Source organism: Tenebrio molitor, chromosome 1 (genome assembly GCF_963966145.1).
Source record: "Tenebrio molitor chromosome 1, icTenMoli1.1, whole genome shotgun sequence".
NCBI lineage: Eukaryota > Metazoa > Arthropoda > Insecta > Coleoptera > Tenebrionidae > Tenebrio > Tenebrio molitor.
The window spans coordinates 8,254,301-8,274,766 of record NC_091046.1 but is presented as its reverse complement, the minus strand read 5'-3'; the positions used below and the strand labels follow the sequence as shown (position 1 = coordinate 8,274,766).

The following is a 20,466-nucleotide window of genomic DNA, read 5'->3' as shown; positions in this document are numbered from 1 at the left end:
AAAATTTCACCATCAGGGAAAGTAAATAACGTAACAGTAGGTATATGGAAATATGGAAAATTTAGCGGCATAAACCCCAAACACTCTGTATATCTAGTAGTTACTTACATTTGTTTTACTATGAGAGCTTATTTTAAAGCTGTCCTAATCTAAAATGCAACCATGTAATGCCTTCCGAAATACAATTTACTTACTAAATCTAAATTACAAATTATATACAGTTGGCTTCAAAAAAAAACGGGAAATGAAATTTGACCTAATGTGAATAGGAAATTTAATTTGTCAATTTATGTCAATTTGTGTCTGTTTGACAGTAGTATTTCTGACACATATAGTTGAATTTTTTTAATAAACAATTGTCAAAACGTTGTCTTGTTGGTATGAGCCAAACTGTGATTTTCATGATAATACAATTCATCACATTGAGTGTCAACATTTTTTTGTGTAACTGAGCCTGCGCCCTAACGAGCGAGAGTTTATTTCAAATTCGAAAAGGTTTCTCCTGATTTCTCATTAAATTTGTTTTGAAAATGAATTCACGGAAGAAAGGTACGGGAAGTGAAGTGAACATAACCTTAACCATGATTTGGTGTCAAATTGTTATACAGCTGGTCCATATGTCCAAATTTTAGGGTGGTACAGTATGGTTTTTTACTTCATTTTGACATTGACAATTGTTTATTAAAAAAATTTCACTATAAGTGCAGTTTTTTAACCTAAATTCTAAAAAGCCGTTTCAAACTATAAAAATTTAATAAAATCTGACAGAACTTTTTCTGACAGTCCCCGTTTTTTTGAAGCCAACCGTAATATTTTCTGAAACACAATTTACTATTCTGAAGTAAAACTGACAAATTCTAAAATCAAATTCACTAATCTAAAATAAATTACAATTGACGTTTTCCGAAATTCTCTTGAATTACGTAGTCAACGAAAGAACACTTTCAAAAAACTGACCTAGACAGATGAATATGTTCTTAGATACACAAACACGAACAGAATGAAATGTGGGTTTGCTTTTGAATTCAGTAATTGTTTGGGCACAGTGCGACCTAATCAAGAATCAGTGCCCTCCACCCTTAACCCTTTCCGTCTCACGCGCAGGCGAGATTTTCCGCAAATTTCCCACTTTCCTGTGGGTCATCGCTGGAATTTAAAACCGGTCCATTACAAACTTTTTGTTTAATCAAAAAACTGTTTACGTTGAAGAAATTATTTACAAATAAAAACCAAACGTTTTTTCAACAAATTGTCACTTTTTAGCTCTAATATCAGGTTCCCAAATTTCAGACTTTCTGTTATTTGCAAAGCATTCTCCAAACTTATCGACGTTAACTGATTTTACTCAACGAGCACTTGTAGAAATAAAATTCCCCTTGCGTTAACAACCTTTTATATCGCATGCCCTCACGGGTCACAAATGTGACTCTAAATGGACTTCCCTGGTTGTAATATTGATGAATTTCAGAACATGCATATTTAACTACATATTTTCCTATCAAGGTTAAACTTGACGATAATTTTATCACTAATGAGAACTATCAATTTTTTATTCGACTCACATAAACGAAAATTTTCCCCCAAGAAATAGAAGTTGCAAAATGTATTTTCGTGTAAGCTAACTGATATATCCTTGATAATTTTGCAAAATTATTAAATTTTTATCAAACGGGGGTTAACAAATTTGTTTTTTTTTTAAGGTGATTTACTAGAACTTCAGCATCAAAGTGAGCTTCTAACATCCACTTCGAAATGACGTCACGTTGGACTATAAATAAAAAAACACTCATCGATTCCTTATATAATAATTTATAAAATGTACAATATTTATAATTTTACAAACTACAACTCATCGCAGAAAACCATGTACAACTACCTGTCTGTCTATGCAGCAGGATCGTTCCCAAGGTAAAGCTATTCCCGTGCCAAGTTAATTTGAGCACGAGTAAACTCCTGAAAAATACAGTCTCTAAAACTGGGAACGATTCTGCACGGAGAACACATGCAGAACACGAAAACGCAAAACCGGTTAGCCAAACGACCTATTCAGATGAAATTCACAAAAAAGCAGCAGTAGAGGTTTTTGAAGAAAGCACCACGTCAGTTTAGGAATGTTGAAATGAAAGCAGATGCTTTGTAATAGCTCATTAATAATTCCCCAGCCGCTGTATGACGTCTTACTCTTGTGAAAATTTTGTCAGCGTTATCCAGAATTCCGTCATGACACAGTTAAGACTTAAATAAATATACAAAATACAACTGATACAAAAGAATATCTTCAAAATGAGTATTAATGACATACATATACATGAAATCTTCTGGATTAGTATAATCACCGTGTAAATAAAAGCTAACGTAGAGAAGAAAATGTGATGCGCCTAATTTGGCAGAAATTTATCTTCGGTATTTGCCGAGATAGGCCTTGCAGTTGGGACAGCTGTGGTGGACGTCCATGCAGCTATCGATGCAGCACGGGATGAGGCAGCATCCGAAGGCACATCTGAAAAAAATAAACAAAATGGAGCAACGTACACCTTGCCTAAATCTATTTGTGTGGTAATAAACGCGCGATACACAATGTGAACCAACAAAGATGTGCGCCAGTGCTCTTTCGGCACCGTTGTTTTAACAAAACTTGAGCAAACAGGAAGTCTAAAATTATTTCTTCGCTGATAGCCAGCACTCTTTGATACAACCAGTCTGCTTGAAATGAAATGTCAAATTTGCATAATGAAAACAAAAATCAAGTTGGTTTTCTGCCTATCCTGTAATGATTCCGAGCTTAATTTGATTTGTTAATAAAGTTTTTACGACGTCGAAGCTTCATAGCTTACATAAACGAAGTGGGTGTGCGATAAAATTTAAATTTCAAATTGATACAAATATTTATTCTACGAGTAGTCCTCATCTTCCTCCTCGATATAGGTACGGAAAGTGTAACGTAATCGGCGTGTTTAAATATTGTAGGCACAGATGACACAGTAACATTGTTTTGGAAATGGGAGCCTCCGCTGCATAAAATTTACATTCGCTACAACAAATGAATGAAACATCATCAATAATGTATTACAGTCGTATTAATTTGAAGTTCAAGTGTGATCAGAATGTTTTATGGTTGATGATACATCATGACATTTGCAAATGTTATTTTTGGCAGTAGAAACTGAATTAAGACAAAAAAAAAACTGCTTAAAAAAATGTGTTAATTATACGGTAGGGAGTCAACGAACTAGAAACTTGTACCTACTAAAATCTACACGATAAATCACGCCGCAAAATTAACAGGAAACATTAAAATTCCGACTGATGATTCCTGATATATGAAAAGAGGGTGCCACAAAAATTTCAATTTGCCATAATAAATTCTTTAATATTAAGTATACTTACAGTGCCTAATTTCATTTCGTTTAATTTCAGTATCAACAAAGTAATTTTGGTATCAATAAACTAAAATCACATATTATTAAAAGAACATGCATAATGCACGTTTTTCAGACTAAAAAACCTTCTAATTCGGTGAATAAATTAGGATTCCGAAGAAGTGACCTCCGCGGTCTCCCAATTTCATTTCACTTGATATTTTCTGGGGTCATATCATAAACAAGGTTTTCTTCATCGGCTAGCTGCAATTGAACAACTGAAACAAAGTATCTGGGATAAAATAAGGGCAATCCAGCCCAAATTTGTTCCGAGTTTTAAAAATCATCACCGTACTGCCAAGAAGAAAATTTGTTTGAACATTACATATTTTATGTGTTCAAAAATGTGCATTTTGGACGTTTTTCAATTTACTGTTTTATGTTGATATTGAAATAGTGAAAATCAGTGATGCGAGTATCGTCTCCTTATTAAAGAGTTTAATTTTTGTAGACATTTCGAGGTCAAACTGGAATTTCACTGTCACCTTGTTTTCACATTTAAAAATCGATATCTCGGGGGAATCATCATTCCAAGGCTGGTACGTGGTAGGTACATGGGCATCAGAATCTCTCTCTAAATCTCTAAATCTAAAAAAAGTTAAATTATAGAAAATTACTGATTCCTTTTAAAGTCTCTTTTGGTGTCTGTTTTCTATGGGGAGGTAGTTCTGGGACAGGCCCTACACAGAGTATTTTACGAGTGATAATGAGCTCGGCGGAATTGATAATGCAATCCACAATACATTTCCAAAGTGAACGTGGCTATTTTAAATATCGTATTGTTTTAATAGTAATTTATGTATTAAGGGCGTAAGAGGGCTTTTATGGCCTGAGGTGTGATTTTGAGTCCGAGTGATAACGAGGGCTAAAAACACGCTGAAGTTCACGCCCGCAGTACATACACTATTTTATGCACGATGAAGACCTAAAACCCTAACATTTAACAAAAATTAATAAATAAATGTCTGCCCACACCACGGGATGTTTGCATTGCGTAGTGCTCCCGTCAAATTTTAGTTTTGCGCGTAACCTTGGAGACAGTGAAAATACCCGTAGCCATTATGCCAATTGCAATTTTCGGTTATAAATTCATTAACGAAATGATAAACGAGGATGAGAAAGCGGCAGAAATGAGTGTCCAGTATCCAGTAATCCCCATTCGGGATTAGGTAATTTAAGTTAAGTGGCAATTTTTTTCCTAATTTCACCAAAAATGTTTTTGACTTTTATTTGACATATCTTTATGGCCCACGGGCATAAAGTGATCCGTGGGCCATAAAGAGACGTTTATGTCAAGAAAATTTGTGCATAATTGTCAAATTATAATATAATCGTGCATAAAATGAAATTATGAAGCCATGATGGCTTAGCTTCCAATAATTTATTTGTCACAATTAACATTTACGAAAAAGTTAAAGTTCAAATGAAGTCCTGGGCTGGGAATGCGTTGGAAATCGTCAATTGTTGTGTACTTTTACAGCGTAAATTAATTGGAGCTTGTTGACAGCTAACCTAAAATTTAGGGCCAAAAAAAATCTTTCGTTTTTTTCTTTCTTTGCAATGTTTTACATTGATTTATTCTGATGCCCTTAAAAATCATTTTTGCCCCGAGGTATTCTGCTGTCAATATTACACAGTCCTGAAAATGAATACTACAAATGTGTTCCTTTAATTTTGGGAATAAACAGTGACTACTGCAGAGTGCAGACTAGGTTTGGCAAATTCTTATTCTTGTTCTTCTTCCACGTCAGATCGATAAATATTGAACCACCGTTATTCTAAAATAAATATTTTCAAATTTGGGAAAAAATTGTTAGATACCATCTATTTTTCTAACTAATTTAAAACTAATTTAAATCTTCACATAAAAACTGAGTATGTAATCTAATCTTAAAAATACAAATTAAAATTTCAAATTTAGTTTTTCACTTGTATAGGATCACAATATGTAGTAGTTTATTTAACGAGTTCGGGTGTAAATTGAGCATTTTTTAGCATGAGTGGGCCAGTTTAAAACGCGAGTGAAACGAGCGTTTTAAAGGCCCACGAGGGCCAATTTACACAAGAACGAGTTGAATACAACGTTTTTTTGTTCGACGAGCCCCTTAAAGGCTTCAAATCGCTTAAAATCTTTAAAATTAGCTTGACGTTTCGTTTTGACAAGTTGTGACATTTATCAAAACCCGCTCACACAGGAGAAATTTCTCAAATTCTGACAGTGTCGAACAAAAAATATATAATTGCGAATAATGCATTCAAATATTTATTAATTAATAAATTAATAGTTCGTGCTCACTTCATTTGAAGATTATTGCCTAGTTCAAGGTTTTGCAAAACGAAACGATAAGATATCTATTTTAGAGATCACACTTCCGTAAATATAACGCACTCTGATTGATAATATGTAATAGGGACACATGTCCTACATAAGTGAGTTATCTCTTGCAGACAAAGAAATAGAATAATAGATGTACTACTACTAAAAATTAATTTTAAAACTAGATAAAACAGAATTTTTTTGCAAACAAAGTCGACGCTTGTTAAATAAATTTTTTACGATATTTTGAAACAGATAGTACAGAAATATTATGCGAATATTTGTTACGACTTGAACAACAAGTCGGTTATGAATTAACGAGGTTGTCAGGGCCGTTAATTATGTCATTGCATATTACGAAGTCGAATGTTTTTATTGGAAGAGTTAAATTGCGATAAATACTTTGTCCCATGTAAATGTTTTTGTTTGTTTAGCACATGCCTCCGCACTGTCAAAATACAACAAACTTGTGCAAGGAAATGGTCCCACATTTAATGATGTCACTGTTGTTTGTGCAGAGTGACATCATCAGATACCAAAACTGTACTGGCCATAATCCATACACTTTCTTTTCATGCAGATCGTACCACTGTCCTGATTTTTTGCAACCAGTATACGTACCCCATTAAGCATATTAATGCGGCGGCTATGTACGCAATGTTTCCCGGTTTGGTGTCTGTCGTCGTATCTATTTCTGCATGGCAATGAGGACAGATCATGTGTGTAGAGTCAGGACCCACGGGAACCACGGTTGTGACGATCGAAGGTCCTTTCATCACTGCAAAAGGAAATACAAGTTAACAAAACTGTTTTGCTGGAATGACGAAAGGAAGAAAAAGGATGCAAATCCGGACAATTAGTCTTCTTGGGGAAAATTCCATTCACCGTAGCTGCAGTTCAACAGACGAGTAACCTTACATCGACCCACCTTCGGCCAAGGATATGTCCGAGATAAAAAATAAACAGGGAACAGAGATTTCAGTTTCAACCAAAAAATCATTGCAATTTAACAATATTTTAACTTGTATCGTGTTTTTTGCTTAAACAGTAGCAAAATAAAATATGTTATATTTTTGAGGCGAAAAGGAATCACGTTAACAAAAAAAACCTTGAAATAATGGGAAATATTCAATGTAAAAAAAATAAGACTATTAAATAGAGTGAGATAAATTTAATCAAATTCAAAGGTTTGGATTAAAAGAAAATCAGATGTGTTAAAAAAATGGTGGTCAAGTGGCCTGTTGCTAGCTTTTGTTCCTGTTAACATATGACGTAATTTTATCAGCTGTCAAATGTTTCGTCAAACAGGAAGTGTGGAACGAAAGAGTGGAAATGGACGACCCTCAAGAAGAATTTCAGAACCGTTGAAAGATTTATTAAGGCAATAATACAAAATGAACCGAAAACTTAACAAATAAGGTTATGATCAAAATAAGTTTATGTAGGTATCTGAAGAATGTGTCAACTAAAAAGACGTTTCGAAAAGAGACAGAAAACCACTGCCTGGTTGACAACAAATTTATCTGAACACTCGTTATATAAGGGCCGACCAAAAAAAGTTAGTCAAAGTAAAAACAAAAAAGTGTGTCTAACTTGCAAATGACGATACATATTGTCAAAGTTAAACTTGAAACAAATTTTTAAAAAATAAAAAAGACTCAAAACGGGTGGTTTATTTAGAAAAGGTCCTAAAAATGTTGCAAATTATTTTTCAAGTTAAAAGAATTGAAAAATAGAATCTTTTTTTTTTCGATCATTGACGTTTATTTTTGCAATTGTCTTGTTTTAAAAAATACTAACAAAAACATTTTGGTGCTCTGTAAATACCTAATTGGTCGCCACAAAAGATGTTGTTTTGTAATCAGGAGTAAAAGAACAAAAAACTTCAAAAAATCTTCCACATGATTCATTGTGTTTTATAAAATTGTACACGTCAATTACAATGTTTCCTATCGTTTTGTTTACTTTAAACAATAAATAATCCCACTTTTTTACCTTTCGCATCATGTCGACGCAACCAGGGGAAACGTTGAACATAATAACGACAGCAGTTATTATTATTTAGTTGGGCTTGCCAACAGGTAAATAGCAGTTAATAGCTTGTATGTGATGATTTATTTGTCGACTGAATTTTTTTTCTTTAAATGTATGACGTTAAAATCTTGACAACAATTTATCAGAACTGCCATAATCGTAATGAAAAGCTCGTGCTAATGTTACTGATTCAGTTGAATGTCAATAGAAGAGTTCAAGAGCAAGTTATTGATTAAGTATAAAGTCGTAGTTTATTATTTATGTGCTGCTGCCAGTCTCTTTACACAATGGCTCTATTGTGGCGATTTCGTTGGAAAACCGAAGAGCCAAGGCCATTACCTGGTTTCCCAAACACTCTTGTTGTGACGTAAGCATAGTACCTGAAAATTACAGCCTTGCTATCAATTTTCAAGTATCATTACGGGCAAGAAAACGTCTCAATAAAAATAATTTATTGTTTATATCGCCTCAAGCTAATACCTTAAAAAATGCTTCTGGTTTCGTTGATATAATGCCCCACTTTTATTAACCCACTTCTTCATCTTTTTAAAAACATCCGTTTCTTTTTGTGCACATTTCGTGTAAAATTATTTCAGACTAAGTAACCAACCCCTCAAAAAATACTTAAAACATTTTGATATTTTCTTGAATAATTAATTCTATAAAATGTCGACGTATATCAATCAGGATCAGGTTCTGAATTTGTAATGAAACCATCTAAGAAATTACTGTAACTAGGTAATGAAAGTGTTTGTTTGTTGGCAAACTACACTCTCATTAATCATTATTAACATGTTTCCAAGACCTATAAATTTTGATTTGATTCTATATCTTATGAATTTCTTTTCACACTAGTGCACCAGAAAAATTGTTTTCGCGCTGGTGCGCAAAAGCGACGTTTTTCAAACTGAAATGACAATTGAAAGGGATGACTCTTCGACAGTGATCGAGAAAAAAAAATTAAGACGTTCACATTTTAATAAATAAATATAGTACATCACTCAACCCGTGAGTAATGATGGCTATTATGCACGAGGCTCTACACACGAATTTAATACTGTACTTTTTCCATGTCGTATTATTTTTACTATCTTTTTAATAAAATAAAAAACGTATTGACAAGTGAATTACGACATTTTATTTAGATTCAAAGTAATGATGACAGATACATATTGCGCTGCATAGCAAAGTAATATGTTACTCGATGCCGTTATTTTCATTTCGCACTTGTTGCCATGATAAACCGTAGATAATTTAATGTATTCTGTTTGTTTTATTGGTATGTTTAACATCGGTCATTGAAAAAGTACACGAATAAAAAAAAAACTAAAATAAACATGATACAATTATGTACATCAGTAATGTCGTTATGCAGATACTAATAAGTACTTTTGAACAACAAAAAAAAAAGATAATAAAGCAGCTTAAAAACAACTTTAACTACTTATAAGTGTCAACATCATTATTAGATTGTCACGGTTTTGGATCCTAATGGCATTTCGAAATAAAACTAATTCTTGTTTGTTCTTAAGATTTTATTTTTACAGTTTTTTATTTGCAACGAAAGCTCTAAGTACATACATCCTTTCTCTCTCGTACATTTAGACCTTGAAACAAGTGCTATATTCATCGTAATTGTTAGTTTATTAATAACGATGTGCAAATTTATGCGTGGTGAATAGTGTTGACAATTGGATTAACAAGCAGACAGTTATGTCTCCGGTCAATCGTCCAATATTTTAAAGCTCATGCTTGGACAGAGTACGTAACGTTGATGAACATCGAGAACGGAATCCTGAATAATTGGGAGTTCATTTCGTGAATTAGAGCAAATAAACAAAGTAATGGTTACAAATTGTGATCAATGACGTCCTTTGATAATTACCAATTTCAATTAGTAGCAAATGATTGTACATTGGCTTGAACTCTTGATATTTTTATCAACTTGAAGCTGTTTTATATTGATTTTCATAAAAATGCATTCACACCATATTAATAATTTAAATTCTAAACAAAATTTTTCAAATGTGGTAAAAACGATTTTCGTGAAATTTAATATTTTCAGTATTTTCACCAGGTCGTAAAAATGACCGTGAAGTACGCGAAATGTAGGACGTATCAATTACCATTGTCGTAAATGAGTTTTTTTTTCATTCATACGTTTTTTTATAATTCTAATTAGGTACATCTTACATTAAGAATACCTAGTTTCGTTCGTTAATTATTTGTTATAGTGTGCATTCTAACATCGTTTTACACCAATCAATACGTTTAACTATTATTTTTAGTTTTTTTCCCAATACTGCTACTGCATTTAAATAATCTGACCTTCAACCGACGGAATCCATAAATCTACAATTTTTGTGGATTCTACAAATGTAATTAACAATTTCTTAACAAGTAGGTCTTTATTTTTTGAATAGTGTGACATCACTCCTTGATTTAAAAAATCTAAGCAAGCTAATAAATTCAGAAACGCAAGAATTTCTGAATATAAAACCTGAACTGATCAAATACATATTCATGCGTAAGGTTTAGTTTTTACCTAACTTCAAAGTCATTCAATATGTATGCATTTATAATGCGTTAAAATTTAATTTAATCAGATCGTTTCCAAATTTCCCGATATTAATCAAATTTGACATCGTGCATGTTATTATGGAACATTTAGAATATGGTATATAAAAAAGTGTTCCAATATTCCTAGATTCTCCGAATGATAAGAAATTGCTAGATAATTAATTATTGATATGAGCAAATAACAAGGACAATAGTATGTGCATAAATGAACGCATATTAGAATAATGTCAGGCTTAATGTAGGCGGAAGGTCTTTCAATTATGCAATTTCCTAGAATGGCAATAAGCGATTTTAAAATTAATTAACAAATAATGTGTGAAGAATACATTTTTCTATTTCAACAATTCCACCCACTCTTGAATCCATTTGTAATAAAAAAAACATTCAGTTGGGAAAAATATCCATTGCCTTGCACATTGAATAGGTGTGGTCCAAGGATCCGTGTTAAGTCTATTAATCTTTCTTCACTTTATCGACGAAATGTCATTGCATTTAACAAAAGGATGTCCAGTTATTTTCGCAGACGTCACATCAATGCCGTTTTTTGCAATAAACCTTGAAAACGTTCGAGCGTCTGTGCTTTTTATCGAAATAAATAAATGAGAAATGCACGAGTATAGTTTCAATCAATAAATTTTCCAACAAAAATAGATTCGTAAAATTGTAAACAACAAACAAATTTAGAAACTGTAATGAACCTCAGGTAAAAAATATGCTAATTGTTTTTCTGCTAGACTAAATTATCAAAAATAGTCTTCGTATAAAAATAAAGTAGAGTACTCTCGTGTCAAAAATAAATTACTCCCTAGAATTCGAACTTTTAGTAATTTTGAATGCCTAAGGTTGGTTACTTTGAATTGAGAGATTAAATCCAAATAAATATGCCGCCAGTAACCAAAATTGATTGTGAAACGAAAAATCATCTATCACTTAGAGAGAAATTAGTCATTTGCAACTGTTACAATTAACTTGCTGCCTTACATTTTTGGGATACCTTTTGTTTGTCACCAGAAACCACATAGGCTCCAACCTGACCAAATTTATAGCAACCTAGTAACGAATATCCCTAAATCCTAGGGAGTAATTTATTTTTGACACGAGAGTAACTTATCTCAGAATAAGGTTTTAATGCCAACTGAGTTTGAAAGTGGATAGAAAATGAGAAATTTTTTAGTATCACTAAATTAATTTATTTTGTCTGTAAACTCGGTACAGGTTGCAAAGACACACTTGCCATTTGCAGCAGCATTTTTTTCATATTTCTGAACCAAATAAAGTCACAAAGGGACCAGAAAATCATAGTTTGGGTTGAATATTTTCCATATAAGTACAGTTTTAAAGTAATTTCAAATGACTAATTCCATAAAAGCGCTGTAGCAAATGACAAGTGTCTTTGCAACCTGTACCGAGTTTAGTAATTGTGTAGAAGTTTAGTTTTATAATGTGATAATAAGAAAGCGAGAAGAAATATCATAGGTACTCCTGGATATTGTCCAGCTCCTCACCAGGGTAAGAAGTGGCGAACTTTTCGGGCAACTACCTACATGAAATCTGAAATACATTCTAAAATGTTTGATTTTGCAACTCTATCTTAAATTGTGCAATTTTGATTTATGGAATCGTTCATCTTTTCTTCTTCGTAGATGAGAGTGCTAACGCTAATAACTGGAAAACATTTTCTTGTCTAAAACTTGTCTTTTGGGACTACTACTGTCAAATGCTTCTTAAAAAAGATATTTAAGATTCTAACAACACAGTCAAGTCTGACTTGACATTTTGAATCCTTCAGAAATTCACTAACGGTGGATACCAAGTAAAGGTAATTCAGTTTAGCAGTCAGACCAGAGAAAAACTGGATTTGAAAATATTTTAAGATTCCTTCATAGTCGGTATGCAAATTTTAGTGTAAATAAATAAATTATATGCATATATGCGTAAAGTGCTAGTCCCATTTATTAACTCCTAATTCCTAGAACGTGACAATATTACGTAAGTTTACGCTTAAGGCAACATTAGGCTAGACTACAGGTTACAAAAGAATTTTTTTGCACTCCGCAATTGGTGTTGATTGTTGTTGGTAATCGACAAATACAAACTTTATTGGCAACTTAAGAATCACTCAACACCTTCACTGCTTTCACTTGGACGATTTAATAATAGTAATTAAAGTACTTTTTCACTTAGATAAATTATTGTGATTTGGAGTTCACACTCAATCTATTACCAGTTGGCTACGTATGTGATCTATTTTTATTTTAAACGCTCAAAACAGACGGCATTGTCAAACAGAGAAAGTAGTAAAATTAACAATAAACTGATAAAACACATAAAAAGTTCTTACTATTATTTAAAAAAAAAGCAAATCCAATATTTTGACTCGAAAAACCAGTGACCGCAATGGAAATGTGCGGTTTATAGTCCCACATCACCATATTTAGAGAAACATATTGATTCCATGGATAATGTGGTCGGGGTTATTTAGACTTGTCTTGTAACGGATATATTTTACAGGTCAAATAACGAGCGTTCAAAAATTTTGTTTTCAAGGGGCTTGGTTGTGCTGTCAAATTATACATGTCAAAAATCATTTAGTCCGCGACAAGCAGTATCGGGCGTTCAAAGTAAATCCGTTTGATGAAAATAAACATGTTCTATTATGTGCCGATTAAACATAAATAAATGTCATTCGTGCCAAACGGTGGGAAATTCAAACTTTACAGTGTTCCAAATATAGTTTTTTTTTTCAACGCCTACTGAGCCCAGGTTTTCATTTGAACGCATGATACTGTAAATTACTTACTGGTGTTTTTTTTTTTTCAAAAAACAAGTTCTTTTCAAAACTACTTTTAAATTAAATAAAAAAATTACTAAACTATGCAGAAGGTCTAAGAATTTTTGAAGTAATATTTTTATTAAACAGGTATTTATATTTATAGAACTATTACTAGTCATAACAGATGTTGTTTAATGAGTAAAATGCGTGGTATCTCCAGGTATCTTTTTTATAAATGTGCAGTCCAAGTGTGTCTTTATCGGGTGAACAATTGCAATAAGCAAACCCTATTTGTGGAATTCCCTGAATCATTTTTTAAAAAATAAACGAACATAAACTTTCCAAGGGAATAAGTTGTAAGTTAAATATTTATCAACTATTTTATTACTTTATAACCAGAACCAAGTATGCAAATATTTTAAAACATACAGTGTGAATAAGTAAACGAAACGTGATTATTATTTATCAATAAAAGACACCGAGACCATCAGACTGTTGACGATCAGTGAAGAAATTCTTTTTGGTGTTGGTAATGATAATAATAACGGAACCAGCGTATATACCCGTTGCTTCTTCTACATTGCTGTCCAGTTAATGGCAGAAGGTAGTTTTCAATTAGTACAGGTTCACCACCCAAATACGGAACTTAAATAAAACATTCTCGTGCTACAAAAATTTTATTTTTCAAAAGTTTGATAAACTTTTTCAGCAATACAGCCCTTGTGTGGACACAAGTGTGTTTATTGACGTTATGTTGTTAAAACGTAAATATAGTCCCTAAGGTCGCTTGCCTAAAAATACAAACAAAAACCCCAAATAATTAACACGTTCCTTGAAACTGTCCAGACCACCGTATACAAAATTTGACACTAACAATCAACTCGTAAAACCGTCATTTTTGTGACATTAACTAAACTAAAAATTAAAAATGTTCAACAAGCGTTTGCACAATTTTTATGTTTAATCGCCCATAAATAATTCATTGATGATTCACAATAAACCGAATGTTTTCCAAGAGGTTCAGGTTCAGGTTAATCTGTATCTACAAATATGTTTGATTCGCTTTTATCAAAAAATGTCGGCAATGTATTTTATTACAGCTGTTAGGTTGGTTTCCTTTATGAATTATTCAGGAAAACTTAATATTCCAATAATCTGATTAACTAATTAGAAACATTTAAGTGAACTTATTTCCTTAAATTCTGGTAGGAAGTTATTTACTACGCCACGACAGAAGGACATTTTATTACTACAATATTTCCAAATTAAGAACAACACCTTGATTTTTGGTCTAGTTTCGACTGCAAAAATACCGATTTCACCAAAAAAAAAAAAAGATTGCGAAATGTCTCTATACGACAATGAAAAATATTTGTTGAAATCTAATCTGATTTCGGGTGTATTAATCATTTTCTCACCATTGATGATTTCACAGAAAATAAACATGTGCTATTTCTTATTGTTAATAAACAATCGGTTTTTCAATGTCGCTTCCGCTAAACATCGACTGAAATGATGTTGCGAAGGCTGTCTTATATAAACAAAATCAAAATTTACAATCAGTTTATAGCAAAATGTCTTTAAACCAGATATAATCCTAACCGTACTCTCCACGAAATATTTTTAACGAAAGGTAGGTACAGTCGATGGACAAATAAAACTGGGACAAAAATGACAATCATAGAAGTCAAAATTTACAAATTTGCATCGTTTAATTACGGCTTTATCACAAATAGGTTAACTTTGGTATGACATATTATATAGACACTGACAAATATATTGACAATTCAATGGTCTGATTTACATAGATTAAATTTTAAGTGTCCCAGTTTTATTTGTCCACCGACCGTACGTAATGCGAAAAATTACGTTATCGTCTAATTTATCGTTGAACTAGCTAGGCTCTAATGAAGCTCATTACTAAAAAAAAAAACTAATTATACTTGCAGGTTGACAATTACCTACGTAAAAAGATACAGTAGGTGTTTGAAATGTTTATAATTATTTGACAAATGTAAAATCATGGAAGCAGTCAATGCTTTTACATTTGTGGAAGTTGTTTGTGCAATTTTGACATGAAATAAAATATTTAGAAGCTATAGTGTATTCACGATGAATGTGGATAAGGGTGGCTGTAATTTATTTTATCATGTTGGATAAAGAGATTTTATATTTTTTCCTGTCACAATTATGACATGACTATTGCGACATTACAATTTGAACAATGTCTAATTTAATTTCATTAAAAAATCCTGTTTTAATCAACTCGAAATACGTTTAAGTTGGCAACGATGTTACCGTTTCCGTCACATAATTTAACCTTATTGTCTTATTGAAACCAACCTAAAGCTATCAATTTCTAATAGGCAATTTTATTTGTTCTGTAATTACTAACAACAATGTTACCAGATGATATAGCCACCCCTTATCCACATACTGCCGCGAGCCAAAAAAAAATTGGTCGTCAAATTCATGCTTTGACACAATGGAAAATGCTCCATTGTAAAACCGTCGTAAATATCATAACATAATAATATCATGTTGTATGACATTACTTGTCATTTTTTTCTTATTTTTTTGACACTTTGTTGACATGGGCATAATTAGGCAGGGATTTTTTTAAATTTGTGACAATCTAACCAAATTTTGAATAGACATTGACGACCAGAATTTTATGCTCGCGACAGTACATCGTGAATAGACTAGCTAGACCTTCCAATTTTTTTTTTTTTTTGTAATTGTGTACCTATATGTGAATTTTAATTAAAAATCAGAAAGTTTCAAGAGCGATTTTCGTAATTTCGAGGTGAAATAAAATATTTGGAGACCACCTTGCGCCTAAATAGATACCGATCATTCCCCTCGACTTAACCTTACAATCGCAAATGTCAAACTTAAATGTCTAGGAATTAACACTTCCACTTCCCATTTTAAGGTTAAGTACTACAATCGACTAATACTCATTCAACTTATGCAATCTTTTTTTCTTTTTAATCGTATAACATTTTAAATATGCCATCAACGGAACATTCGCGAAAAGTACAGGAACTTGGTTCAAACAAATCCTCTTCAACTTTCTTCATTTCTCTTAGCTTATTCATTTGGTGTTATTCACACTCAGGGCTCTTAACATGTGCCATTTTGCCTCAGAGCCATCAACAAATGGAGACTTCTTGAAGTGTTGTCATAATGGAAAGCCTAATGTATCTCCACTAAGGAACTCCAACATTATCTTTTCGCTGCGCAAACACAAATGCGACATGAAATCTGACAACTTCCGCAACTCAGCATTAACAATGGTCAACTCGAAAGCTGCGATTAATGAACAACAGCGAGGAGGTCCTTATCCCTTCAAAATTCATTAAAACTTCCATCCTTGATACCGACTCCGGCTCCAAGATCGCTCTCAAGCACAAGTTTACTTTTATAACACTGACGAGGCAAAGGGTATTCAACCTGTCCACCAGACGAATTCTGACCGCTGATACTCGCACGAACTATATCTTTATATCTTTACGTATCATTTGGCTAAGGTCCATCCATAGTGCAGAGCTATCACCAAATCTTCAATGTTAATCAGTCCGGATAGTTTTTCAAGATCCGTTGCAAGAGCACGTACATTAATAAATGACCAAAATTTAATGCACTTAGATTTAATAGATGAAAAAGTTTCATTGGCAATACAGAGTAGGTATTGAAAAGAATACAAAAAAAACACCCACAAAGAAATTGGAACAGATGGTTTGAGCTTTGAGCTCTAGTAAGTATTCAATTTCTATAATTTGTAACTTTTGCATCAACTAAATTGTTTTAAATTGATTCGCATTTAATTTTTACCTTTTTTATTAATTAATTCCAACATGATTTGTTAAAGGATTTGCAAGCGATGTGGAGAAAGTATGGCACTATTCCAGTGTCCCTCTAATAATACGCTAAACACATTAGCAGCAAGTTTCTTCCTTTTACCATACAATAAAATCGACAGTCACACTAACAACACTGTTAAACGTTTTTATTTTATATTAAGTAAACAGAATTAGTGTACGTGGGGTCATTACTATCCTTCCATTCTCTAGAGTAACTTTTACAAAACTGAGTGGTGTAAATTGTGTTTTGGCGACAAATATGTCAAAATGTCTAATATGATATTAGACAGATAGGTCAGATCGGATCGCGTAAGCATGAAAACGTAAGAATCTATATTTAAAACGGAACAATACCTAATTAGCGCACGTAAATGTAATTGGAGTAACTCACAAACATCAAAAAAATTGGCTGAATGTCCGTGTGAACAAAGATCGAAGCCGTCAACTAAATAAAGCAGAAAGTACTACCTACAAGGTGACTCCGTAATCTTACTTTTTATCCAGTGGATGGACAGAAGACTTTAATCAGAATTTTTAAATGTACATAATTAGTAATTGGCAAGCATCATCTGTACTTGTATTTTTTGTGATGCAAGTGATTGGACAAACCGCAATAACAATGTACGGTCCATGGACAAATAAAATCTATGTAAATCAGACTATTGAATTGTCAATATATCTGTCAGTGTCTATATAAAATGTCATACCAAAGTTAACCTATTTGTGATAAAGCCGTAATTAAACGATGCAAATTTGTAAATTTTGACTTATGTGATTGTCATTTCTGTGCCAGTTTTATTTGTCCATCGACTGTACAATAAGAATAAATAACAGTTTGTGGTTGTTTTATTTACAATTGCAACCCACATAACATTTATAGTTGACTCAAGTTGTAAACCACTTGTCATTTGCAACAGCAATTTTTCAATACTTTTGAACCAAATAAAGGCACAAAGGGACCTGAAAATCATAGTTTGTATTGAATATTTTCCATATAAGTACAGTTTTAAAGTAATTTCAAACGACTAATGCCATAAAATTGCTGTTGCAAATCCAAATTGGTTTTTTGCAACTTGAGTCAACTTTATGCGTAAAGTTTCAAAAATTAAAATTCAAATTGCAGTTGCAATTCAGTCCGAGAATTCTAATGTAACGGCTGAGTTAAAGAAAAATGTGAAAGAGATTTGAATTAATTGTAATCGATAATTATGAGTATGTACATTATTTTTATATTTTTATTCCAGTAAAACCGACAATGAAAGTTGAATAATTGATTAAAGAAAAAATATTCTGTTTTATTTTAAACAGTCTTTACACGTAATTCGGCGGGGTATTTTATTAGGTAGCAATCGGCAAAAGATCACAAAGATTCTTTCTTCAATAGAGAAAAATAAATAAATCGAATGGGTGGTCCAAATCCTCGAACATCTCCAACATATAAACAAGATATATTCTGGATAACTTTCAGATGTTCTTCGCCATAATTTCAGTTTCACTTTAAAAACCCACCAATAAAAGCAAATTAGCCAGACTACGTAAATAGCTAAATGTGGAACCATCAATTTCAATTGCAATTTTAATTCTTTTTGTCGTTAAAAACTTCTTTTGAACGCTTGATAATAGAGAAGTGCGACTTTTTATTGCTCGTTAAAAATTATTTGTAAATATTTGGTGTAAAAACAGCAGGAACTGTGCTTCAAACAAAATCGCTCCACTTCAAATATTTACGTGTTAACAAACTAAACCTCTTGAAAACGACTACTTTAAAAATTAAAATTCTTGTCTTCCTAATCGCCTGTAAATAATTTTCAGGGCCAAAAAAATAAAAAATATGCTAATAAGAAAATTTGAATTGAGTATGTAATAATTATAAATTATGATTTATAACGCTGGGAACACGCGAAGAATTCAAATAAAAAATGTGCAGACAATGGTCGCTAATTTGTCTCAATCGGACCCAAAATCTAAACGAAGTAGGGCATTATGACGTCACCTCGTTTTTATATAACAACTGGCAGAATTTTTAGCTTTCACTGTGTCAAAACGCGTTAGAATTTGTGAAAAAACTGGTCCAAAACTGGGACTTACACGTAGGGTGGGGTATGAAGGGGCTGGTGGGTGGCACACCCCCGACCGCTTGAGCGTAGCTCGGGGGCGCCGACGGGGGCGGGCTGTACGGTGGCGGCGCCGAGTTCTTGTTCATCCTGCCGCCCGCGAGACTAACTGTTCACGAGAAATTGACCGATTTTCAGAACTGGTATAACGGACGCCTAATTATAGTTCCTCCTGACCTAATAGCGGATTATTAGGTTAAGGGCCGCACAATGCACACACCACTGCGCCGACCTGACGGCTAATGCACCAGGATTCGATCCACTTCGAGCGGATTTTAATAAATGCGCGGACGAGCCGCAGACATCGGTGCCGTAATACGCTCCTGAAGATGTTCGGAGAGCGACTGGGGCATGCGGTATGCCGTTCGCGGAAACCGACACTCGGTGATGTAAGTCGGTACTTTCTATGCCGTACGTTTACTATTGCGCTACCTACGCCCCAGGACCGGTGCACGAACGCCGCCCCCGGCACCACATGTTTCTAATAATACCTTTGATTTGTTTTCTATTTTTACGACGCCCGTTGCGTAAAAGACATCGTTTTCCGATCAAACTTTTATTGGACGCTATGAAAGCGGGAGCAGGAGAAAAGCCCCACTCGCACGTGTGCGATTCAACATGTTTCGTTTTTTATAACCTGCGTCAGCTTCGACAAATAGTTTGTTTGCTTTCCAGGTCGCTCGTGCATTTGCCATGTGTTGGCGTGACGATCTCGATGGACGGAAATTCTTCTGTGACGAATTGCGCAAATATGCGCCGATGCAGATGGCATACCCGATTGATCACTTTTAATTCGCATTCGACGAATTTGATCCCGTTGCAACGCAGACTTAAAAGCGATCTGTAATTCTGCAACTGCAACGTTGTGGTCACGATTGTAAGATGTCGCGCTAACTTTTCGAAATGCTATCTTTTAAAACTTCAATTTGTGCCGTTTTAATGCGCAATTAACGATTATTCGAGCCTCATCCGAACCAACATCTTAGTTTATTACCTAGCTTGGAATAACTGCCATTGTTACCCATCCTGGACGCTAGATCCGCAAACCAGAAGATAATTTTCTTGTGGTTGCCCTTTATAGTTGATAAAAATGATCCGGCGCATCCACCAAAAGTCAGTGTGTTCTGTAATTTAAAAATTGTCACAACTGACGCTTGTACCTGTGCGAATTTTTACTTTTGACATTTGTCGCCGCAATTGCGACAACGGTGAATTAAACTCAACATAGGTTTCACATGAAAGTGTTATATAAAGAATGTTTCACAATTTCGATAGATTAACCAATCACTCGTTACGATTAAATCAATGTTGGAAATCGCTACTTAATAAACGACGCTAAAAATTGGACAAACTGTGTTTTGTC

General features: G+C 33.4%; 1 protein-coding gene across 1 annotated transcript; it reads right to left on the bottom strand.

Annotated features, from left to right (window-relative positions):
* Positions 1-1,789: 1,789 nt before the first annotated feature.
* Positions 1,790-19,479, bottom strand: LOC138125275 (LITAF domain-containing protein). Its single transcript, XM_069040523.1, has 3 exons — positions 19,078-19,479; positions 6,358-6,514; positions 1,790-2,500 (listed from the first exon to the last, which is right to left on the bottom strand). The coding sequence occupies exons 1-3, from the start codon at positions 19,190-19,192 to the stop codon at positions 2,395-2,397; spliced, it is 378 nt and encodes a 125-aa protein (XP_068896624.1). The 5' UTR covers positions 19,193-19,479; the 3' UTR covers positions 1,790-2,394.
* Between the last annotated feature and the right edge of the window lie 987 nt (positions 19,480-20,466).